The sequence below is a fragment of the Bombus affinis genome, chromosome 15 (assembly GCF_024516045.1).
Source record: "Bombus affinis isolate iyBomAffi1 chromosome 15, iyBomAffi1.2, whole genome shotgun sequence".
In the NCBI taxonomy this organism is placed as follows: domain Eukaryota; kingdom Metazoa; phylum Arthropoda; class Insecta; order Hymenoptera; family Apidae; genus Bombus; species Bombus affinis.
In genome coordinates, this window is record NC_066358.1 from 6,527,454 (window position 1) to 6,553,614 (window position 26,161).

The 26,161-nt window shown below is 37.1% G+C and overlaps 1 protein-coding gene and 1 long non-coding RNA gene across 6 annotated transcripts in view; both read right to left on the reverse strand.

Annotated features, from left to right (window-relative positions):
- LOC126924732 (uncharacterized) overlaps nt 1-26,161 on the reverse strand; it is a 95,219-nt gene that overhangs the window by 33,177 nt on the left and 35,881 nt on the right. For 3 of the 5 annotated variants that reach the window (XM_050739526.1, XM_050739525.1, XM_050739529.1), the window contains exon 1: nt 15,125-15,231. In XM_050739526.1, coding sequence (XP_050595483.1) covers nt 15,125-15,216 — 92 coding nt within the window. In that variant the 5' untranslated portion in view covers nt 15,217-15,231. Of the gene's footprint in view, nt 1-15,124; nt 15,232-18,762; nt 18,830-26,161 lie in introns of those variants that run through there. The other 2 variants (XM_050739527.1, XM_050739528.1) reach the window with 1 other exon arrangement.
- Nucleotides 6,263-13,386, reverse strand: LOC126924755 (uncharacterized). Its single transcript, XR_007713647.1, has 2 exons — nt 6,577-13,386; nt 6,263-6,471 (listed from the first exon to the last, which is right to left on the reverse strand). It is a non-coding gene; the product is annotated as an uncharacterized LOC126924755 (long non-coding RNA).

A 26,161-nucleotide genomic window follows, 5' to 3' on the forward strand; every position in this document is an offset into this window, starting at 1 on the left:
TGATCTCGTTGAATATCGAGACTTATCAGTTAACGGATCATCGACAGTTGATGACACGTTAACAATCTTGCAGCTTTGACGTTCATTCTCGCTCTAGTTCCAAACTTTATCGCTACGATAAACATGAGAGTGCTAACAAAATCTCAGAACGCGGAGTTACAACACATCGTGATACGTTCGTCAAAGATTTCATATATCCTCATGATCCACTGTGAAACTACGTGAACCAATAGCAAGATGAAGGACAGGAAGGCGAGAAGAAATTGTAAGAGCAAGTTGATCAAACTTAACACACGGCCCCTCCAAGCATTAAAACCCATTCCGATAGTAAAAGAGCTAATTGCCATCAGTCAGTGTTACCAATGGCAGCCTTGGAAAAGCACGCACGTGGAAGTTCGCGGCCAGCCAACCCATTATCCGACATCCCTGGCACCGAGAGAATTCCTGTCCTCCTATTGTTAAGAACTTGATATACGGCCACTCGGTGGAAGTGGTGCAGCTGTTCCAGCTATTTAGACCGTCTAAACGGCGGGATCCCTCCGAGCGTTCAGTTGCAACCAACTTCCGTAACTCTCTCTGCTTGGCAATAAACATTACTCTTTACTATGGTCTGTGTAGTGGAAACGCTACTATTCTCTATATAAACGAATTTCTTATCCTTAACGAGTTTCTTATCCGAGCGAGCTTTACCGAGTTTGACCTGCGATTGCTGAAGCCAGACCTCGGATGACGGCCACTGGGACTTGTTGTCTGCACGGTTTATGGAGTGTTTCTGTCGTTGTTCTATTGGATTATACGGGATGCTGTATGCGATTCGGTTAAGCCATGATTTGCAGCTGTGAATTATGCTGAAGTTTGAGCCTCGCCACGATTCTTCAAGCTTTGTGCTTCGATCTTATTTTAGCAGACGAAAGGTACTCGGTAATAAGACAGACGAGCAAATGCAAAGAAAGAGATTTATTCGAACGCGTCCTTTCTGAATATTTCTGAAACTCAGTCTGTGAAATCTAATTTATGTATGTAAAATCCAACTGGAATCCACGGAATGACATAGAATTTCGATAAAGATTTGGCAATTCTTACGTTGATGTTGCTGCATGATCCTGTAATTTTAATATTCCGATCTCGCTCTCGTTTTATGAAAGGAATTCGTAACGTTTCGAAGATGTTTAAGATCGAAGCGAGAGATCGTGTACACCAATAACGTCTTTCTTATATTTTGTTCCGGTCGAAGATATTTCTTAATGTTAGAAAATAAACGAGAAAACACGACAGCATGAAGAAAAGTAAGGAAATCGATATCGGTAGAAAGAGTATGGATGAATGTAATTTTTCTCCCGGTTTTAGCAGTTCTTATTCCTGTTTCCAAAATTAAACTCTGTGCATCTGTTTCAGGCCTGTATCTCAGCGAACACTTATCCATGTTACGATACAAGCGATCAAACGCATTAAGACGAATCATCGCGCACTTATCGACCGCTCAACTTGAGATCCAGATTTAGAGCCAACATACAAACGCACTCGAGAGTATATCCACTGTCTACAAGGATGAAATTCCGTGCGCACTCGAAGGCGTACAATTTCTGAGTTCTATTTCAGCGCTATAAGTAGCTTCTATTTCTGTATTACACTGTTTATCGTTTGAGTTTCGTGAAAATAATTTTGCATTATTTTCTCATATTCATTTATTCGGATTAGCTATTAGAATAATCTTCGTTTCACAGGCAAAAGAAATTTTCTTTGTGTAATTACGATACAATTGATTTACTCTTGTTACGTTTAACGTTAAAATATACGTCAAAATTATCCAAAAGATGATGAGCTCTATTGGAAAGTTTAATTCTGCTGAAATATAGAGGAATATTCAACCAATTTCATCGCTGATAATGGCTAAAAGGAAAGTAAAAACAGATTTGAGAAACACCTTTAGAGATGTGTACGACGTACGTACAATATCTGCCGTAATTTCTGAGTTCTAGAATTATTAAATTCCACTTTCGTTTATATAAATACTCTGCATTGTGAAAGTTTCTGTATACCTACAGAGAAATAAGATGAACTTATGCCGCAATTTCACGAGAAGCATTCCGGCAACGATCATCAAATTCGGTATAATATTCGAGTGAAATTTTCCACCAGCATGATCATTTCAATTCTCTTCGCACTCATCGTTGAACAATTCCATCAAAATATAATTCTCTCTGTGCAAGAGATATTTTTGCCGTCAGCGATCTTCTTCGTCTGACAAAGAACCAAGTATTATATCGTTTTCTATCTGAATTTGAAAGCGAGATGCATAGATGCGAACGCTAATTAGCACTGTTAATTGATCCGGTTTCCAACGATTAATATCACGAAGTGAAAAAAGCATAATAGAGCCGCGACGCATTCGCCATTTCTCCTCAACCTTGCACTAATGAATTATCGATCTGATTGCTATCGAAGAGGCGCCGATGTTAATTAGTTTTGGTGATTAATCGCGTCGCGGTCAATTTGTCGTTCGTTGGTTTCTTCGACAATCGTGTGCTCGAAATTCTATTGATCGAGAGTACGACAAGTTGGAAAACACGAGTGTTGATGCACTTTGGAACTTTAGAATCATAAATCTTGAATTCTTGAGGTAGATAATGTTATAGAGAATTCTAAAAATCTCGAAATTTACGGACGTACGAACACGTAAATTTTAGAGATCTGATATTCGGAACTCTAGAACTCGAATTTTAGAACCATAGAGTGCTCTGGACGGTCAAAGTCGATAAGTTACCTTGGAACTCGGGAACTCGAACTTTGGCACTCTAGAGTGCTCTGATCTGTCGAACTCGAGAGTTCTATCAAATAAAGAAGTTCGGAAATGTAGAACTCGAGCTTCACGATTCTAAAGTGGCCTGCATTCTCGAATTCTGGAATCCAGCACTTTAGAACTCGAATAACAAAGTTCTGTACTGTAAAGAGCCGGAACTTTGGAACATTGACATATTCTAAATTTGGAATGCGAAGAGTTCAAAAATCTGCAATTCTTGAATTTTACAACATCAGAACTCTAAACATTGTTGATTGGGAATATCAGAGCTCTGGACTTTGAGAACTCTAGCAACCAAGTCCCGATATCTCGGGAACTCTAGGACCTTAAAGCGTCTAAACTCTAAAAATCGAGCGTTCTACAACTTTAGAATTGGACATTCTAAAATCCGAGAATTCTCTGCGATTAAAAAATCCTGAGACTCGAAAAATATTAAACTGCACAATTATAAAAGCTGCGATAAATTGCAGAACTTCAGAATTCTAGAGTAAACCATTTGAACTTTCGAATACTATGATTCTGGAACTCGAGATTAGTTGGTCACTAACCCGTCGACTGTCACACGCATTATGCTCCGATTTATTGGTGCCGTAATAAATCACGGAATGGCGATAACTAGCATAGGCAGACCGACGCGTATCAATTAAGTATGTACGTGTGACACCATTTGTCTTCCCTAGCGGCATCGTGCCCGGTATGCAACGCATTGAATAACGTTCAGTCAGTGAACCGATTAGATTGATATCGATGCACACGCTACTTACCATTTCCATGTATTATGCATGAAATTTCAGCTCGCAAGAACATCTTCTTTCATACAAAACGCAATACTTAAACCAACGTTTCCTAGAATAACATTCGAATGCTTAAATGTAGAACAGATTCGTTTCATTTATTTTTACGTCTGTCGTAAATACTTCACAAACATGTAAAACGGATGATACGATTGAAACGGAGGATATCTTTGCATTTCAAAATATTTCGAAAATCCAAACAAATTGTTGCGAAGTTTCGATAAAGTTCAAAGAAAAGGAGATTCATCGCGACTGCAAGTTGTTCAAAGACTCGTAAAGAGTCGAATGTTGCTTTGTCGGCAGAAAATATTGCTCGTCCGTTCGAGTTGCATCTAAATCTCGTCGAATTAAAATATCGGTTGACTTTTTCTGTGAAAACACGGTTCATTCGTCGCAACAGACGACTCTGTCTCACAGTCTAATCGAAAGGTTAGGTCAACGCGGTGGGTTCGCGAGAGGAATTCCTCGAGAAGATATCGTATTATCTCGCGATCACGTTTTCGTTTTCTGTATTAATTAAAGTCGGAGAGCGCGTCTGAAGGATCCACGGCTGGTGACGCTAATTTATCTCGTCTTATTTGTATGTATACCATCGATTTATATGCAAAGATGTTTTCCGTCCTTTCAGGCCGTTCAACCTTCCGGCAATGGAAATTTCGCGTCACCATCTTCCTACAACGTTGAATACTCTTTAAGGTAATATGCAAGCTATGAATCTTCGTAATATGAAATTTCATATTTTAAAATCACGAGACACCGAGATCGCAAAACATTCAGATGTAAATCGGCACTGGGTGGAGAAAGAATTCTAAAATTACGAGAATATAAAATCGTTCTGACTCCGTAAAACCTCGAATTATTACGTCAATTACAAGCCATTTTTCCGCGAATAAACAAAAACGTGAAAATTAAACGAGAAACGAACTATATAAGTAAATCCATCGTGGCAAAGTTAAAAAATCACGGAATTCCCAAGGAAATATTATCCACGTTGAAACTGTCACAATTTCGTGATAAAGAAAATCGTACAACGATCCTCGGGTACATTTTTCACAATGATGCTTTTCTACGTCGTGTAGCCGATCGGAAAGTGAAAATACTTATCGAAAGTTGTACAAATCGAAACGTCTCTGCGGACACGGAAAAATATTCTTCATCAACGTGAAGTCGAAAATCGAAGCCACCCCCTTAGAACGAGTTCGTCCAACTTGACGTACGATTTTCTGTCGTCGTTTTATTGGAATTTAAATGAAAAGTTTGCCACCGACGGACTATAATAATCCAAGATACACCGTGATCTTTTCTCACGAAATTCTAACGATTTAAAAACCGACGATTCTTCATGGGAAATTTAGCGATCCTTTGATTTTGCACGTCAATGTGCAATGATAACAATCCAAAAATATAAATTTGTCGCGAAGAGTCGCAGAAATTGTTGGCGACAGCTCCGAAGCTCTCTAACGTCGGTAAACGGTGAATAACGATCTTAATTGACAGTTTCAGAAACAACGATAAAAAAAGACATCTCTACCAGCGAGGAAATTTTCATATCGCGGAAATACCCATTTTTCGATTTACTCACACGTAGGAACACGTCGGTTAGTATCGTACCGATTGCCCATCGCATTACCTCGTTTTCGTTCCATTAGACGGCAATGTTCGTTTTTCTCTGGCATTCGTACCGGCCATCGATTACACGTGAAATTTGCATCGGTTCGTTGCGAATATCCGCAACACATGTGTAAACGTTCGCGTTATATGTTAAACACAGCTGGGGAAACTAAACAAACCGACAACATTTCGATATCAATTTAGTGACGTATGCGGGGTTTATTTAATCATCGAAAATTAACGTCCAGTCCGACCCAGTCGAATATTTTAAGCGATTCTATCTTTCGTTTCTTTTTTCTTCGTTTCCTCTTGCTCTTTCTTTTCTTTTTCTCTTTTTTTTCAGAATTTGCGATAACTCGACGAGATAAAATTGTTATGACGTTTGACGTCTCGAACTGACGTTCAACGTTTCGAATTATCGTAAATATTATTCGTCACGCTTATGAAATAAGCTGACGTTTCTATTGCCAACATCGATCGTGCATTCGACTCGTCAAGAATTCCAAAAGGAACAATAAACACGAAAAGAATAATACACGCGCTTGTGGCTTCGGGCCTTAAGAAATCTCGACGAGTGAATTGAAATTTCAAATCGAAGGAAAGATATATACCTGGTGAAAATTTAAATTTTCTTGATACAGAATTCCTTTTTTGCTCGCTGAGCTTCAATGGACTGCGAAATTTATCGTAATTATGGAATTCTGATCGACGTCTACTCGATAATATTCAAACCAAATATCAGCTCACCCGTGTTCTAGGAATTATGATGTTTACCTGGCCGAAGAAGTTCGGAGAAGAGGAAAGAAATGCCAAAGCTCGCGAGCCAATATTCGTCTTTCGTTATTTCTAAATCATACTTTATAATCAGGCAAAGACAAAAAAATAAAAAAAAAAAAAAAAAGAAAACACATAGAGAGAGAGACAAATTCAGATCGGACATCAAAGTTCACGATGTTTGTTTGTTTAAATCAAACGCTGTGACACCGTGACTTCGTGATTAACGAGAATCGACATCGATCACAGAAAACTGACCAGCGTTACTGGACAAAGTTCAAGGTTTATCAGATTAGTCACATTTTATTTCTACATTTCCATAACATTCCATTGAGATTTTTTTTTCTTTCTATATTTATGTATTTTTATCCCAATTCTATTCGACGGAAGATTCGCCTTCTCTCGACAGTTCCTTTCCCGTCGACTTGAAAAGACGAGCTAACTCGTCGTTTAGATTGCGAATGTCTTGATTATGCGTTATATTGCATTTCACTGAAAGTGAAATTAATTTGGTTTTCTGAATTTTCCATCCTCTATCCAACTATCTCCAAAAATTATATAATTAAAAGATTATAAATAATTTTCGATTATTTCTACCTTAAAACAACCACGACTGTGTTCTTCTCTGTTTTTTCAAATTCGTCAGGTTCTTCCGCAATTTTCACAGTGTATTTTTCATTCTTCTGCCTGAATCACGATACTCGTTTGTTCTTCGAGATTCAAGGTCTGCCGGCATCTGCCTCTAATTAGCATAAACAATCTTCTTCGGGGAATTTTCTAATTGTTCAAGATTTGTTTTACAACTTTTCCATGCAACGTTTCAGTATTCGAAGATTTCCATCCATTTTCTTCCAAGGTAGAAGCGTGTACCTCCAAATTGAACATCCACGAGTGATCACTTCAATCTAAGTCAAACATTCTCAGACTTCTACAGAATCCTCTAATTGTTTATATTCTTCCTGTGGAATCTTCTAATTGTTTACATTCCTCCTAGGGAATCTTTCAACTATTTCATGTCTTAAACAAACAGATACTTATTCAAGAAAATCAGTGAATTGTTTAAACTGCTCTTTCGCCAAATTCTAGTCTTCACATCGAACAAAGTGAAACACTCTTCTTATTAATTTTGAGGAAAGAATCCAGTAACTGCTAATATATTAAAGGATGAGATTCCGAATTAAGAGAATCCTTGTACCATTCAAAATCCTCTATCAGATGCCAGGATGTACAAACAAACTCAAACACTCTCTTAGCAACGAAAAGAATTCACTTACTGTCCAGTATTTTAAAAGGAAAGATTCTCAAATTATCCAAAGTTTGACTTGGTTGAAAAATCCACTTCGAACAAACTCGAACACTGTTCCCAAGAGTCCACTAACTGTTCAATATCTTTCAGAAAACGATTCTCACGCAAGGAAATGCTCGAACTGCCGGAAATTCCTCGTCGATAATCAAATTCTAGCGTCCACCTCAAACAATTTCAAACGTTCTCTTCACAAAGGGAAAACGTTCACCGACTGTTCGGTATCTTAAGAGAAATAAAATCCTCCAGCTGTCTGAAATTTTTCGTCGTCTGTCAAATTCCAATGTTCGCTTCAAACAATTCCAAACGTCGTCCTCGCGAAGAAAACGATCCACTAACCGCTCAACGTCTGAAGAAAATCGTCGATTATCTGGTTGATACCGATGAAAACACAGTACACGTATCATCGACGTCGAGTGACCGGATCCACAGTGGCCACTTCCGGCCAGTAGTCGCATCGGAGGCAGACTCGTGGTGTTCTTCTTCGTGGACTACGTGCCACCACGCTGTTCGCGTAGCGGCCGCGTGGCTCGTCCCACCACCTCGTTTCTCGATCATTGCCGTCCGTCGAAGCTATCGTCGCGTCTCAACCGAGCCTCCTAGAGGCCGATTACGTAACAACGGGAAGGAAAGAGCGGATGATACAGCCTCGACGATCTTTCTCTGCGCTTAAGTAAGGTCATCCTATCGACCTGCGCTCCCTCTTTCTTTTTTTCTTTTCTTACGAAGATAGAACGGCCGTGGAACTCACCGTGGACCATCTACCGGTCGGGGACAGACTCTGATCAGGGTCTCGACGTTAGAAGAGCTGGATCATGGAGATTTAGAGATTCTCCTGAAGATACTGATGAATGGTTAAAACGTGACGTTTTCTTTCCAAGATTTGGCAAGTAGAATGTGTCTATGAGTAGATATGGCACAGGGACGAGCGGACCATTTCCCTTTCTTACGGAATTAACTAAAACGATTAGCTTGGCTGTTTGACATTTTAATGCTGAAACTTGTTTTGTACGATTTCATCAATCGTCTCTGCTTCTTGTTGCGTGGGGTCAATAGTTCTTGCAGCTCGACGAGTCGTGTGTGACGTGCTGTGGTAAAAAGGGGCTAACACATAAAACATTGCGTGGGCTTTCCATTTAGAACCGTTGTAGAACAAGACTCGATTGTGAAATGTCTCGGAATATCATAGGTCGATGTATAATCTTCCTGTATAAACCATGGCTTACGCAGCCCGAATGAAAGGAAGCCACTCGAAAATGATTTGGTATTTGACGGGTTATAAAACGCAGAAAAATTGATTTCACACTTTGACTGTTCTGTTCTGTTATGGGCAAAGGTATGCCGTTTGAAATGAGACTAAAGCCAATTTCCTGGAATAATTATTATCGACGTGACAGTTAGAATCGTGTGTAAAGAACGAAGAAGTATTTTCTCTTCAACTTGATCTAATATTTGAATTCCCAGCTTCTATTCTTTCAAATTTTCGCGTGAAAAGGAACATTTATTGTCGATGCTCCTTAAAATGTGACTTTAGCGGTGATTTTTGTGAAAATGTAGGAATTTCGATAGGAAATAGGGTATTGTGCCAAGTCGACCGTATCCAGCTGCCATTCTCGCTATTCACGAGCCACGCCATAAGCTCCACCGACGTCAGATTCGAAATATAGGATTTGCAAAAGCTGATTCCCTTCGAACACGCAACATCTTTGGGAAATTCTGGAAAAACACCTACTTACTCTAGGCAGAAAAGTGACTTTTCTTGTTATATATATATATAAATATATACAACTTGGATGGAAAACGAAGATAATCTAAAATTTGCTAACAATGTTTGTTTCTACGGAAAATGTCCACCGAGGATTTAAGGGAAATATCTCTATATTTGAGACTCTCAAGACTCTCTTGGAGCTATAGAAGCGCTATATTTCTTTTACGGATAAAAAAGCGTTATACATTAAGAAGATTAGGGAACGAAAGCTTTTACTGGTCTAGGGATGTTTTGCTTCCTTTTAACGCTTTCAGATGCTACAAGTATTTCGTATAAGTATAAGGATAGTATCGGATAATTATTAATGTTCTTAACAAACGTAGTATACTGGGCAAAAATTTTAATCATTCCATAAAGGCGACTAATTATATTTTCTGAAAATACAGCGAGCGTAGGAAGCATGTGTAGGTGTGGCATATCTATTCTGTGAATTTAAATTCTTATTTACATTATACAAAAATGGGAAACTAGCTAATTATAAAATACAAACCACTGTGATCTTCGGTATATCGCATATTCTTTTAACTCGTCCTGTATGTATCTTATAATTATATTTAATCAAATTAAATTATGTTTATAGTTACATTCATAACTATTAATATATGACATCGTTTATAATTATATTTTAAGCTTAATTAAATTGTGTCTTATACTATAGCTTTTGCAATATGTCTAAATAAAAATATGCGTTATATTAACTGGAGAAGACAAAAGGAAATTTTAACACAGAATGGCGACCAGCACATCAGCTTATTTGCTTTATTTTCTTAAATATCCGCATCGATGGTTACGTTCTAATTATCCAAACGGTGCTAACTACGATTCCCACGAAGTGAATAGCGAGGACTTTTCGTGAAACGTTGCTCGAAAGCTTTTAGCTACAAAGGAACCGTAAATCTGCTTCACGATTTACCGCCAGTACTTTGAAGTAGTCGTATCACTACACTGTCAGACGTTGTCTTCGTTGAAGATCCGTAGGAAATTAAAGCCACGTCCAAGAAATGAATCGCGTGGCGCGATCGTAAATCGTGGAAAAGGTTCGTGGTCGGTGAAAAAAAAAAAAAAGAAGAAGAATTTACAACTTCGACCCTGCTGGCCACGTGCCATTGCACCAAAGCAACGTCCATCTACCAACTTACTGGACCATGACGCGTTTATTCCAACGGTCTATGCAACTTTATCGGCTATTGTTATTCCTGCAGCTTGTGGCATATTCTCGAAAAACAATAGGAATTGTTTTAGTTTGTATCAGCATCCGCGCAACCTTTGCAATTTATTTTATGTATTTCACTCAGTTACTCTGTTCGTTCGCAGTGGTATCTTGTTGGCCATTAATAGCTATTGTTTGTTAAATTGGCCGGGAAATCAATGAAAGCATAAAAAAATTAGCTCTTGGAAAAAAGATATAAATTGATGAAATTCACGTGGTTTTTTTTTATTATAAAATTACCTGTATATACTTGCATATATAATTATTGTATAACTAAGTAACAAAATATAATTATTACTCGCGTACATTACGATACTTATTCTAATCTGTCGTTAGTAATTTTTTACTTTACACTTTACTGATTATTAATCGACAGAGCAAACAGGAAAAACACGACACGTAATAAGATCTTCGTCTGGAACGCGTGTTCTCTTAACGATTTACGCAATCGGATCGTTTTTAATTAAAATGAAACAGATAACTTATGAAAGGCTGAATTATAAAATTAATGGTTGGTGTGATTTTAGAGTGCGATACACGGTGCACGGTTTGAATGAGAGTTCATTTGCATAAGGAAGGAAGGAAATTGCGGTGGAATTCGCACGAGTGTCACGCAAGATGCAAATTCGCGAAATTTCACGTATTCCGCTCGATCTCGCAGCGTATCTTGATCGGCCACGAGTTCGAGTTTACGGTGGCTCGTAAATTTTACTGAATTATCCGGCAGCGTCGTATTATTCACTTAGACGAACGTGTGGCTAGCCGTGAAGGGTGTTTAAATTTCTTTTAGGCCATTTTATCGCGGCCAACGAGCCAACCAGCCGATTTATCGACGCTTTTATGCGTTTTATGGCTTCATATACACGGCAGCGTTTTAATAAATCCCTCGTAATTTTTATTGCTTTTAATATTGCGTATCGGCATCTAGTGGTTATTTTCTTCTTATTTGCGCGAGCATATTAGTTGAAAGATATTGTGGCAAGTGGCGCGTATCTGTGTCACTTTATTTCTCCTAAATACCTGATCTTTGAAACATAATAATAAGTTTTAGTTATATATCGAGGAACCTCACATTGAATAAAGAAAATCAAAAACTTATGAGAAATGAGTTAATGTATTCATTATAATTAAATAGCCACGCAATATTCTAGTAAATGTAATTAATATAATTAGGATAATAATAAAGAGTATATCGAGGAACTTTATATTGAATAAAGAATATATTGAATAAAGAATAAAGAATTTACGAAAAATGAGTTAATGTATTCATTACAATTAAATAGCAACGCAATATTCTAGTAAATGTAATTAATATAATTAGGATAATAATAAAGTAGTAATAATGCAATAGTAACTGAAGCCATAATATGTCTTTTCCGCGTTACTCGTCGCGTTAACCACCAATCATAATATAAACAGCGTTCTTGCATATAAAATTCTGAAGATTTCATTCGAAATCACATTTTAGAAGGTTGCTACGATATCGAGACATTACATCAACACGCGAAGAAGCCACGTACAAATACTGCTTTGTCATGCAAAATTTCTCTGACATAATTTGAAATCGCGTTTAAAAAAGTCTGCCACAATATGTGGAACTATGGACGGTGTTGCATAGCAAACAGTAACCTGATAACCAGGAGAAAAATATTGTTACGTACGTAACAAAAATGACTGACAGAAAATGCATTATCCAATTAACTTCTCCTCTGTCCTGCGACGTTACGCTTCCAACTTCAAACCTTTGGTCGCTATTACAGAAATTCATGATGCGATAACAGGGAATTTGATCGCACGAGTCTAACCTATCGATTCGTCTCGATCAAACGGAACGACAAGCTGCATGTGACAACTCGTGAACACAAGGAAAAGAGATGGTGAAAGATAGAAACGATGCATCCAACGTAGCTGGAACAGGATTTACCTCGCGTATGAATGAACAGGACGGTGAAAAGCTCCCTTTAACGCGGTCCAGCGAGCTGGAAGCATCACGAGAGCCAATGCAGGGTCGACCAAGCACGCCTTCACCAAGCTTTCAGCTGACAGAAAGAGAGAAGAATACTTACAGTGGAATGGTACGATGGTTAAATAGATATACCGGCGAAAGTATCGGGTGGCGATGTTAGAAATAAGAAGATAGGAAAAATAGAGACATAGCAGGACGATGAGAGTTTACATGGAAGAAGAGATTACAACATATTAGATTGTCCTAAAAGTTTCTTTCGTTTCATAAATGAAATAACACGTTCGTCGCCACGTCACCCTTATCTATGTGACAGGTATACTTCCGTGGTGACGTATGGGTGACGCTCTTCTTGTAACATTTTTTATTTTATATTATTTTATGGATTTATGTATGATCCATTTTGTAGCAATAGAATAAAATGTATCAAACGTAATTCAATACAATAACATAAAACAAAAAATGTTATGAAACGAAAGCAACCTTTCGGACAACCTAATATAACGCGGGCAAATAACTTTTATTATCAGGATGAATATAAAGTGTAAAGAGAAAGGTCAGAAGATTCGCCGAGACGCGTGGATTCCAACTGAATCAGTCAGGATCCACTTAAGGGTGTATATTTGCCTCGGGATAGACGAAATGGACACGTTTCACGTTAAGCCGAATTTACACTGTTTCAGTTTGCAGGAACACGCCGGATAAACACTGCTTTCGTTCTCGTTTCATACTCGGACGAAAGCAGTGTTTATCCGCCCTGTTCCTGCAAACTGAAACAGTGTAAATTCGGCTTCACGCAGTGCAGGCCTCGTGTGGGTCTCGACTGTCTCTATATTCCCAGAGAGGCTAATTGGGGAAGTCATAAACTAATCGTCTACAATAGATGTATTAGGATATATATCGTTGCTTCACATCGATAGTGGCACAGCTTGAAGAATTTCAAATTTCCCTTTTATCGGATAGAAGCTGTACGTTGTTACGTTATCGTGTGAAACGGTACGTTTGTATTAGTTTGTCTTTCGTTTTATAAGGAAATAACAAACGCACAATGTTTTTTGTTTTATATTAGTTTATTGAATTATGCAAGAACGTAATAATAAAAGTAGAACGAAATGGATCATGCTTGATTCAATAAAATAATATTAAACAGAGATTATTGTTCATCTATTATCACCGTATCAAAGGAAGAAACTTTTCGGTCAAGCTAATAATTCTGTCGAGATTTAAAGGGTCAGGAGGAAGCTGGAGATTGCAGGAAATTCCATGAAACTGCCAAGTACAGATAGTTTATAATTGAAGGAATGGCAAACGTAGAAGTTGCAGAGATAAAAGTAGAGGAGTTTCGAAATCCATCGATACAAATGAAAGTTTGCGAATCGACAGAACGGAAGTTCTAGAAAATTTAAGAAATACGCGCGAGCTTGACAATCCACGATAAACTGAGAACTTTAAAAAGTTCCTGAAACCTATTACAACGGTGCAATCAAGGGACAAATGAAACACATAGAAAGAAGTAAATGGCTGCAAAAATAAAAAGGTCAAGAGTAATGGAAAACCACACGAGAAAAGAGAAAAAGAGGGAAATTGGAGAAAAGGAAAAAGACACACGAAACGTATACGGGGTTAAGCTGCGCGTATCTCCTTCTCCCTTCCATTTGTCCCTTCCGGTTGCTGTTCGTTTCCTGATTAAAACCATCGCAACCAGACTAACTTCGATAACCATGTACAATCGCGTAACAACGCGTTATTATCTCTGTCGAGGCTACATTATATGGACGTACGAGGAAGAAGGAAAATCCTTGAGACGGAAATGGAATATACAATCGCTTAGCTAACAGCGAAAACAGCGATGAAAAGCAGGTTAAACGAAGAAATATCTTTGTTCATCCGCCATTAATATTTTTATTCGTTTTCTCTGGTAAAAATAACGCTGAACAGAATTAACTATTCCCGATTCTTTGTACTTTTGTCGTATTGGATTTGACGATGAGATGTGACCTTGAGCAGTTTACTGATTCGCAACTAGGTATGGCAAGTTCTATTCTGGAGAAATTGGTTCATTTACGGATGAAAAATTTCGAAAGATTTTTAAGGCAATTTTATCGTCCATAGTAGGCATTTTTATTAGCTGTATTATCTTCCGTAACTTTTGTTATCTTTACTAGCGTCACTTCGTTACTTTATTGCCACTCCGTATTATCCTTATTATCTTTAGTATCTCTGTCGTTTAACTGTTCTTGTTACTACTGTATTATCATTAATATTTTATATTAATTATTGTCTTCGGTGTCTTTAATATCTTACACTACCCATTTAATATCTAACATATAAATATTCAATTTTTACTTATCTGTTTGATTTTTATCCTTCAAACGTCAGATTTCGACTAATTTTTCAATTTAAGACTTGTTCGACACGGTTATCAGAAACAGTGTTCGCTGATTCGATTAAAATCATTCCAAGGTTCCGATTACGGCATATAAATTCCTGGAATTAATCTATTAAAGAAAATACAGGAAAACTGAAAGAGAAATTTCTACACCGATAAAGCCACGCGTACGCTATAAATACGAGAAACTCTAAAGAAAATTTCTTAAGCCAATGAAACCATAGGTAATGCTATTGTACTAAAAATACAAGAAACATGAAAGAAAAATTCCCAAAGCGAAAGAGCATGGGTAGTATACTAAAGGCAACCAAGCTTCGCCTAAAGCTTCGATTTCTCCGCAACACCCTGAAATCGATACACGAAACAAACCCCATAAACACGCCCCACGCACGGCAACCCGGTTCGTATCGCGAGCAATCGCTCGATGGTAGAATTTTGACAAATTTGATCGCGTTCTAATCGTGCGAGACGCGAGATATCATTCGATCATTGCGAGGTGATAATTGGCTTACTTTTTCCGACAATTTTCCAATAGAAACTCTGTCCTTCTCCCGATGGATTCACCGCGTGAACGTTCGAACGTGGAATTGCAACTGTGATGCATCGCATTTACGAAACGATAATTCAGGGCGTCGCGTATCGTCCAACGTTTCATAATTCAGCGTTCGGAGGCGCGCGCTCGCAAGAAGCAGCAATGCTTATAAATGATTTCGCCGTAGCTACGCGATGCATCGCGAGACGCCGAATTATCGATCCTTCAGCTTTCACCGCGCGTTTCATGCCTCGTCGCTGCCGGAAACGGTCGTTGAATAACGATTTCCAGGTTTTCTTACAAATTGTGCTTCCGCTATATATAGTCGGTAAATGCACCGGCTAGCGAAAGTATTTGAACATTTATCACGGACAGCTGTTACCTTTGATTTCATGGAAAACTTGAAGAAAATTCTCTCCGTTGTATGAGAAAATTATACGAATTAATTAGATGAAATAATTATACGAGGAAATTAATTCTAGAGTTTTATCGAAGACCCTCGAAACCTACAGACCATCGCTTAAATTATGAAAGAAAGAAAAATTTCATGGCTAAATGGCGAAGTTATTAACAATTACCCATTTTTCGGAAATTTTCTTAAAAATTTACTTTCCCAATTTGTGCGATTCTTCTAGGAAACCAGCGATAGATTGATATCCATCAAAATGTAAATTACCACAGACATTTGTAGTCTGCGTATAAACACGTTTGTCCCAGATGCGTTATTCTTAACTCGCACTTTATTTCCACGGGTATTAGATCCTCCGGAAAGTTTCTTTCGCTTTATAAGGGAATAATGAATGCACATTTTCCGTTTTATATTATTTTATCGAATTATCTATGATCCATTTTGTTTTATCAAAATAAAGATCACAACGTTCGACAGATTGGGTTTCGTGTTTGTATAAAGACTCATCGTTGTAAAAGGCGTGTCTGTAAAATGAGAGATACTTTTTGGATAAACAAATATATTAATAACGATCATTCTCGACGAAGAACGAAAACATGACGAAATAAATTGTCGAAAATCCCAGATTTCGACTCTTTATCCACCTGAAGTAATTTTTCTACACTCGCCCAAGCAATAATTCAGAATTTTCTATCGAACAACGAATCGTAGTGGATGGAAAGCGACCAGTTTAAACGTCGCTGATCGTGCAACGGGGGTGGCAAAAAAGTACGACAGGTTCGGTTGAGGGAAAGTCGTAGAAGAAAGCAGTCACCTACGGAGCTTCCTATCGTCGACGAACGAAGGGGAAAAGAAAATCGTTCCGTGGGTATAAGAAGAGAAGAATATCGGAATCTTCGATGCAATCGTGAAAGAACAGAAGCGTTTCTGCGGCTGACGTGGCATCGGGGTGGAGCAATTATTTAGACGAGTTTCGTGCCGCCTTCGTGGCTATCGATCGCTTTCGAGACAAGGTTAAAAATATCTATTTGCATGTCGAGATGCATTATGGTAGATTAGGCTATGTGGCTCCTTGACTCTTAGTGTCGCTTTTTTTCGTGTGGTCGTTCCACAGCTGCACGAAGGTCAATGTTAATGGAAGCGAAATTTGTGAATGGAAGGCAGATTGCTGACTGCGATTCGATTACACGGTAGAACTGCATTTACCTGAACCAGAGTTCAACATTATTGGAATTGTTTTCAGTAAACGTTTGTCTAAGATAATTACACGAATAAATTTATCGTGGTCGAATATCTTATTCGCATGATAATATCACGCGTGATATTACAGAACTGAATTAACCGACTAAATTCATTTCGGTGGAGCATTTTATCCACGTAATAAATAAATCTGATGTAGAGTAAACTGTTTTATACTTGATGTGAAACTTGATCGAGTGATCTTTAGAAACATGTTGTACGATGAAAGCGAAGCGATTATGAGCTAATAATAAATTAAGCTCGTTTATGTTATTAACACTTTGACTACCACGTTCTTACGATTGTAAAAATTGTATGAAAATTAACAGTTAGGGCATTTTGAATATAACCGATAAATAGAAGATACTTTGAAATAAAAAGTGCCCCATTGAACAATTACACATTTTTATTAGAACATGAATAAAAGAAAAATGAGAACAAATCTTGCATCTAACGGTGTACTGTGTTTGCATCCATATCTTTGAGGGCTAATCTACGAATATTATTATAAATACAGCTTAGAAAATAATCGTAAATGCTGCTTTATAATCATATAATCGAAGTTAGAAACGTGAACATACCTTACTATTATATATACAATGAGCAAATACTGTTTACTAATATCTTCTACACGTTTCAACAATATATTCTGCACGTTTTGTTTACGACGAAATAACGAATGCGAATGGTTTGTTGAAATAAACGAAGCCTCGTTATAATATGTCGCTATCAACTGTAAGCAAGACGCCACGGTGGCCACCCGTGACCACCAATAAGATAAACGGTCCATTGGGGAAGAATGTTGTCTTAGATCATCAATTTATTATTATTTATCCACTATACGCTTTGAATAATAAAAATACTCCCCTGACGTCCTCAGCGAAACATGTGATTTTGGCGTGGCAGTCAAAGTGTTAATAACGTTCATAATCTAAGTATTGGGTTGGCAACTAAGTGGTTGCGGATTCTGTCATTAGGTGGTAATGCCAAAACCATCGTTTAGATTATGAACATTAACACTTTGACTGCCACGCCGAAATCACATGTTTCGCTGAGGAAGTCATCAGAGTATTTTTATTTTTCAAAGCATATAATGGCAAAATCTTTTGCTACAATTATTATCGCGATATAGGTAGTTTTCTTTTTCTATAATGTACGCGTTTAGAGATTTCATTTTCTTTATTAACTTTTGTTTAAATTTAAAATCACAAGAAGCTTAAAATTTCTATTGGGTGGTATTGACAAAATCCGCAATCTCTTAGTTACTAATCCAACAGAAATTTTAAGCTTCTTATGATTTTAAACTTGGATAGAAGTTAATAAACGAAATGAAATCTCTAAACGCGTGTATTACAGAAAAATAACTACCTATATCGCGATAATAATTATAATAAAAGATGTACGCTTTAATAATCATTCAAGTAATACTTTCAACGCTTTTCAAAGGCTAAGAGCCGAGTTGCGATCTTGATTTTCAGTGACATATCGTGATACGCGAAGACTGCATGCTTTTTCCGGGATCAACGTCGATAATTCTCGTTGAGCGAAAAATAAATCGTCGGTGTAGGTGTAGGAGAGAAATCAGATAACCAGGTAACGTAGAACTGGTTTTCCGAATTTATCGGACTTCGATCCGATCTTTAAACGATTTGTAGACGAATCGACAGTTTGTACGCCCAAAGGATTCGGAAATCGACGCGCAATTTCAATTTCAATTCTGTGTTTTCTCGTTGAAACAGAATATTCGCTTAAAATAACGATTGCCGTATTGCTATTTGTATCGAAAATTTTCATTCTAAATATTAGTTGGAATGAGAATTTGTAAATGCTAGTTACAGTGAGGATTCATTTTTATAATTGAAAATAGCTTTGACGCGCGTGCATCTGAAAATCTGCGTTTTCCTTCTTATGTTTAGTTTAAAAAAACAAGAGATGGAGTATTTTTTTTGGAAAAAGACCAGGGTACTCACTTTGGGATGTCGCCGATCTTCGGTGGCCGACATTTTCGCGCAGGAACGTCGCCCCATATGTTGTACGCTGTAAAAAAAAAAACAATATTTTTTAACACTATATCCGCATTTCCATTCATAATATTCTATCAAAGGAAAATTAATTGGGATTGCAAAATTATAGTATTTGTAATACGCTATTTTTGCCCTTATTTATTTATCTATTTTCATTTTGCTATTTTTATTTTTAACTACGATAGTCGAATGAAAATGAGGCAATTGAAATTGTAAAAAGATATCTAATTTTTAATTTCTAACATCCTAATGAGAAAAGTCGATTGGAACTGTACGACTACGATATTTTAGCTCTTTGCTTTTCATCAAATTTTCTACAAGAATTTCAAGCACAAATTGAAACAAACAAGCTGTCCGAAACAATTTAGAAAAGAAGCTAAAATTCTAAAATGGGTTCGAATTAGCTTTCGTCATGGAGCGAAGTTTCGATAATCGAGCGGCTCAGCCTTAACGAGTTCTCAGCTTCTGAATTAACACGCGGACTTTTCAACTTCGCAAAACTTCAAAGTTCCTGTCAAAGTCTCGAAGGTATGCGAAAGTTAGACGCGCAGACGTGTCAGCGGCTTGAAGGGATTTCGAGACACAGCCGAACGAAATTTCGAAGATATCCAAATTCAGCGAATTTCCAAAATTCAGTTGCTCCAAGTTTCAACATTCTACCGATCCAGAAATTGCCACGAAATTAACATCGCACCGTAATCACCTGCGATAGATTTCTCACTAAAAAGTATTCTCTGATGAATGAATTCTAAACGAGAGAAGTTTGGTCGTTAAAATTTCGTACACACTGTATATACCTGTACAAGCTATCTATTTGTTTAACGCTATAACTACCGATCGTTAACACGAAACTATTTCTACCAAAATCAGTCAAAATGACTGGTCTTCAGAAAATACGTAATAATAGAATATTTTTATATTTATCGATTTATTACTTTCTTACAGAAGGAATTCCATGTTATGTAGTATATTTTTGATATTGTTAATCCATCTAGGACCATGATCCCTAAACGAGGGTTGACACATTTATAAAATTGTAGAACCAATCATTTTGACTGGTGTAGTATTTCTAATGTTAGCATCTAGCGATCGATCCGGAATTTTCCTGATAACTGATATCATCATATCGAATGATACGCGGTAAAAATTTTTAAAACGTGTGTGAAGTTTTCAAAACGAGGAAACTGGTTAATCGAGGTTCGATAAACAGATTGCAGGACCCTTTTACACTTCGACAAGTGCCAGTCATTTTCACTGGTATTGATATAAGTAACATTGATACAAAATTATTTTCAGTTCTAATACATAAAAAGCAGAATAAAATTCATTATATTATTTTTTTAGTTATCGTTGCGAAAGGAATTACATCATTGCGGAAAAAAATATGGCATGAAGTAGGAATTTTAAAATAAAATTGTAAAACCAATTAATTTGACTAGTGTGATGGTTCTAGTGTTAAACAAGGCGAATTTGTTGCTATGAGACCCGATCAAATGTACTCTGGTATATAGCTATATAAAATTAGCACCGGTGTTAATCCTTACTTTATGTGATAAATAAATAAATATTGCCATTGAATAAAGCTTCCTATGGGAATTGAAAGATAAAAGAAAGCTACTTGTTTGCGGTGATACATTTTTTTAAATAACGCTACGGTCCAGTTATTTCCTGATCGACTCTTTCAACGTAGGATAATTGCTTGTTTGTTATCGGTGCTATTGAAAACATTGACGGACATTGACGTTGAAAGCGTTCGATTCGAAAAACTGAAATATCCGTGTTAATTGTGCTTCGTTGTTACACATCAGCCCTCTCATTCCCTCATGCCCTGCTCGCTTGTTCAACTTTTATTCCTTTCATCGATCGCTCATCTCGAAAGACATTTACTAATTATAAAGTTGGCTGTTCACTTTGAACACATTTGCGATGCACGATGTCCACTGTCCGTGCTCCAAACTCTGAACTCTGATTAAACTGCGACCCTTCATTTTTTATATTTTAATCCTTCCATGAAGAGTTAAACATTACATCCGGCCAATTTATTTCCACTGCAAATTAGCTTGGCGATGCTACACGGTGCAATATTTTTCTTTGGCAAGGTATTAACGAATTAATTAGCATACATTTTTGTGGAAATGTTACAAATGGGAAAGTATATAAAAATTAAAGCAAAGCGCGTATAATATGGACAAATATACAAAACGTATGAAAATTAGAATTTTTTAATGTTTCTATTAATTAAAAAATAGTTTTCTTACGACTATATATGTTTCTTCATTTTAAACATGGAATTAATATAAAATGATGTAAAATTTAAACGATAAAAACGTAAAGAGCTCAAAGTTTATTAAACAGAATGGGTGGTTATTAAAATTAAAGAAAAAATGAGACTAAAGTTAATTACGATAAAACTAAGACAAAGTTCAAGTAAAATTATTTCCTGGAAACTGTACGCGACACATACGTCCCGCCGGGGATGAGGGGATTAACGCAAAATGTACTCGTCACTGCGACAAAATTTTTTCTTTTGTCATTTGAAAAAGTCTCATATCCCTTTGAATTATGCTGTGCAAGCGTAAGCTATGTCACGCACAAAATGTTCTTCACCGTGGAATTATTCGATGAAAAGGGGAAAAGTTACGCGTGATTCAAAGAAAAACTCGTAAATAACGCGAAATAAAATTTACGCTGATTATAAAATTAACCTAAATTCAAAATAAACTCTTGCATTTAATCTAGAATATTAAATATTGCCTACAAAAAAGAAGAAGATAAAAATTGAACAATTGAAGAAAATTAGCCGATGCAAATCACATTTTTGCTTAAGCTTAATCGTTGCTTGTTTTAAGCAGAAATCGCGAGATTTAATCTAATTCTCGGCTGCGTATCATCTTTTCGACTAGTAGAGCATTTCCAGTTATTTCGAATTTCGTCGAGGTAAAACACGATTTATTGCTAGAAGTTGGAAAGTTTGGCTTTCCGCTCCGACGATGGAAAGCAGAGGTATCGTAAACTCAAAAGTTTCTTACAGGGCACAGAAGGCGAATCAGGTTATGGCGATTCTTGGAAACCGATCTTGGAACGAATCCAATCGTCACGAATCTGCTCGTTATCGTACGTAAGATCGAACTGGCGAAGAAAAATCGTGAACGAGCCGGCTTCCATTTCGATGAAATTCCGTAGGCTTGAAAATCAGCCAAAAAATGGTAAATACTCGATAACTCGAGTTTGACAGGGTTACGTAAGGGAAAAATGTTATCGATAACAATTGAGTGATTCTTTAATATGTACCAAGGAAATGTCGATAGACACGTTTTGGAAACGTGTTAAAAAATTTCACTGGCTGAATGTTCACTGGAAAAAGAATACCTGTATATAACGTGCACACGTGTACATAACGACCGTGTATATTAATAAAAACAATTGCGTTGCGTTCTTTATTGGAAAAATAACAGTGTACATATGCAGAGTGTAGAGGAAGGTCGGGGATAAAATTTAGGAACGCGAGTACTTGGATAGTTTTGACCAGGTTTCCAAAAATACGAAATATAGCGAAATGATTTTGATATGTTCCTTTCTCGTCGCTCTTTCCAAACTATCAATTTCATTACATTCACATTCCATTTCGACAAAATTTATATTTCTTGCCTGTGAATTTTTCTTTTTGCTTTTAGGAAGAGCAAAAGAAAAAAAAAAAAGAAGGAGAACATTGAAACTTGTATTACGTCTGGCAATTGAGATCCTGGGCTCCTTATGAACTGGCCACCGTCACACTTCTCCGCTGTCGCTAAGTTTCGTGCCCTTAAGGCCTTTTCCCTAATTGACCGCTGCATCGTAATTCAGGTAGCTAAGAGGCTGCTTTTCTATATATATCGCGAGGATGCCTCGGGAATTAATCGGAAAAATTCTATTCTCTTGACAAATTGAGCGTGAAATCGCGTCAACGTTAGCCACACAACATCGGCCACATACCTCGTCACCAGCTTTCAACATTACACCATAACCTTACGCACATTTTCAGAAAAACCTCCAACTGAACAGCTTCTCCGAATAGTCGCACATTGACAAAACAGAGTCGTATCTCTTTAGGCTTTATAAAAAAAAATTAATTTAATTTATGATAATAATCTCTTTTTCTTTTTTTATACGTGGGGAAATCCTTCCCCCCCCCCCTCCCGCTCTTGAAAGCGGCTGGGTAGTGTCGGAATTTATGACAATAATCTCTGGAGGTTCACGTGTAGAGGATGGTTGGTACGTGAGGTTTAAAACACGAGATTGCTCGTTGTTGAAACCGTCGAATATATTTAAAATAATAAATTAATGTACGGCCATTAATCGCTGAGTCGTTAATGCAAAGTACAAATCGCAGAATAAAATCGCGGATGGGAACTCGATAAATGTTCATCACGTAACTCGGTAGATCGCTCGTGATACTCGGAGATACTCGATGATACTGTTAGATACTCGGTATGTACTCTCATGCTCGCGATCGCGTCCGTTTATTTATACTGGCCGGAGGGAAATCGGAAAATTTGAATTCGTCTTCGTTCGACGGTTGCATGTAGCAGCGATATCGTTTTGCCCGGAGTTTATTTATTCTTAGATTACGTGTATCCTAACGATCCTGATACTCCGAGGCAAAACAACAACATGATTTGAATTGTACTGTAACTCATGCGCCGCTACAAATCTAATAATGTTTTATTTACAATAATTGATCTTGCAATAAAATCTGAAAGAATATTTTCCTCGTATAACACACAATGTGAACATCTTGCAAGTGCGGATGGTTATGGATCAATAAGTTTGAAAGCTCCAAGTGGAAAATGAATGTCGATGATATTGGGGTTCGTTGGCCACGATTAGTATCTGTTTTCAATCATCGGCTTGATTTCATCCGTGATTTGATTACTTCCGATAAATTGGCTTAATAACGTGACAAAGCATCTTGCCACGCTTGGATTACTGATCCGTTGTCGATTTTTAATGAGCAGAGGAATTGGTACTGTGGTTGTTTTCACGCGAACTTTACCATCTGTCGTTCTTATTTCCCCTCTGTTTTCCTTGTTTCTTCCTTTTGCCTCTTTACGTTTTACGCGAAATATCGAACATCTTTTTTACCAAATGAAGAAAAAGGTGGTGAATTATTCGAATGGAAGGAACACGATATCAGGTGACTTGACTAATGAGAAAACTCGATAAACTGCAACTTTTTCCTATTAATATTGAGCCTTTCAACGGAGATTATTTACTTCCACGAATTTATTTAATGCGAGAAAATTATATAAATAAACGTAGATTCGGAAGAAATTAATATTCAATTGTCTCTATTTCTTAATTTATCCAGTTAACCAATATGGCTTCTGAGCAATTCGTGCTTCAAGTTAAGTAAATAACAGATCACTTGATTAATTTGAGAACTAGTAGGCCTGGATTGATTTACAAAATAGAAAACAAGAGTATTTTAAGATTACAGTCGTTCGAAGGTGATACATCATTAAAGTGCATTACAAATCGAACAGACAATTATTGGGTTGGCAACTAAGTGATTGCGGATTTTGTCAATACCGCCTATTGACAAAAGCCGCAATCACTTAGTTGCCAATCTAATATTTGTGTTTTAGTTCTATTGAAAGTCTTCGATTTTCATACTAACGTAGTTTCGGTTTCTCAATTTCCCTAGTCACATAGACATGGAGATTCGACAGCTAAGAATCGCTCATTTTCTCCTTTTATCCGCGGTTTCTTCGCCCTCTGTGCACCGATAAACTTCGTTACCCCGTTATTGCACTCGGCGAACGATAATTAATTGAAAGGTCGGTGATCAAAGCCGGACAGCTTTTCGTCCGATTGGAACGAGGCGATGGATCTAAAGGAAGCGAAGGAAATTAGATGAAGCACACGATGATAGATAAGAATCGACTTCCAACTTAATTACTTTCTCCCAGGACAGCTTCGGAATATTTTGACAATATCAACTTATGTCATCATAATACTGTTTTCTACGCTTTTCTATACGTACAGCTTCCGTTCTACAACTTGATTTTATAAAGTCATTAAAACTTCTAACGCTACTCGCTGCACAGCCAATTAAAATTTAAAAGACGAGAGGCAGAAAGGTTATATCCCTTCAAGCTCTAATTACAAATATCTAAAGTGACATGGATTAAACGAAATTAAAGAGTTAATACAATTATAGCAAGAAATTAGAATAAACGAGATAATTAAAGGAAAGATTGGATGCAAGGAAAAGCGACATCCTGTTAATCGCTTAAATATTAATACTTTAATTGAAAAGTCGATTTTTCTAGCAAATTTGTACGATAACAGAACGAAGGGGCAAGACAGGTGTAAATTTGAATTCACACTTTGCTCGTTAATGTGACTCGACCGGCTGCTAACTCGATTAATAGCCATCGACTTCTCAGACGACGCCATCCGACTCAAGCAAATTTACCTTCCGGTAAGATTCATTAACTAACTGTATTAAAAAAATTGCCATCGTCTCTGGTCGGCGTCCTTCGTGCCCCTAAGGCTAACCTGTTGCCCCGTTTCCTGTGAGAAATTTCGTTACCGCGCTGATGCTCCCGCTAGACGATAATTAAACGATAATTAATCCCTCCGCTGGAAGATTCGACCGAGCATGGAGTCATCGTATTTTCCGTTATCAGGAATTCTGTTAGATTTTCTCGTCGACAAGAGGGATATCTAGTAGCTAGAAGGACATACTCGTTTTCCAGGTATAATATTGCGCAATTTCGTTAAAGAAATTGCAATCTTTCTTTTTATATTTTCTTATTGCGATCAAACAATAATTCCAATGTTTCTAACGTTGATTTCAGTCGTTTATTTCAAGATCGATTCTGAATCTTATATTTGTCTATAATTATCGTTTCTACAAAGCTGCTATACTTGTTTCTTGATAGACCCGCGAGATAATAACGAGAATATTAACGTTTCGTTAACGCGAAATCTCCTTACATTTTCCAATGAAATTCTAGGAAATTGCTAATGCCGATTTTAGCCACAATTGGCAATTTCTTAAATTAATGCCAATGTTCAATCTTCCTCTACGTTTTTCAATCGACGACTATTGAAATAAAAGGTATAAAAAATTAAACAAAAAATTGCAAAATTCACATCAGAAACCTTACATTTTCCAATGAAATTCTAGGAAGTTGCTAATGTCGATTTTAGCCACAATTGCTAAACGGTTTCTTAAATTAATGACAATGTTCAATCTTCCTCTACGTTTTTCAATCGACGACCATTGAAATAAAAGGTATAAACAATTAAATAGAAAATTGCAAAATTCACATCAGAACGTTTCACTCGACTTCTCAAA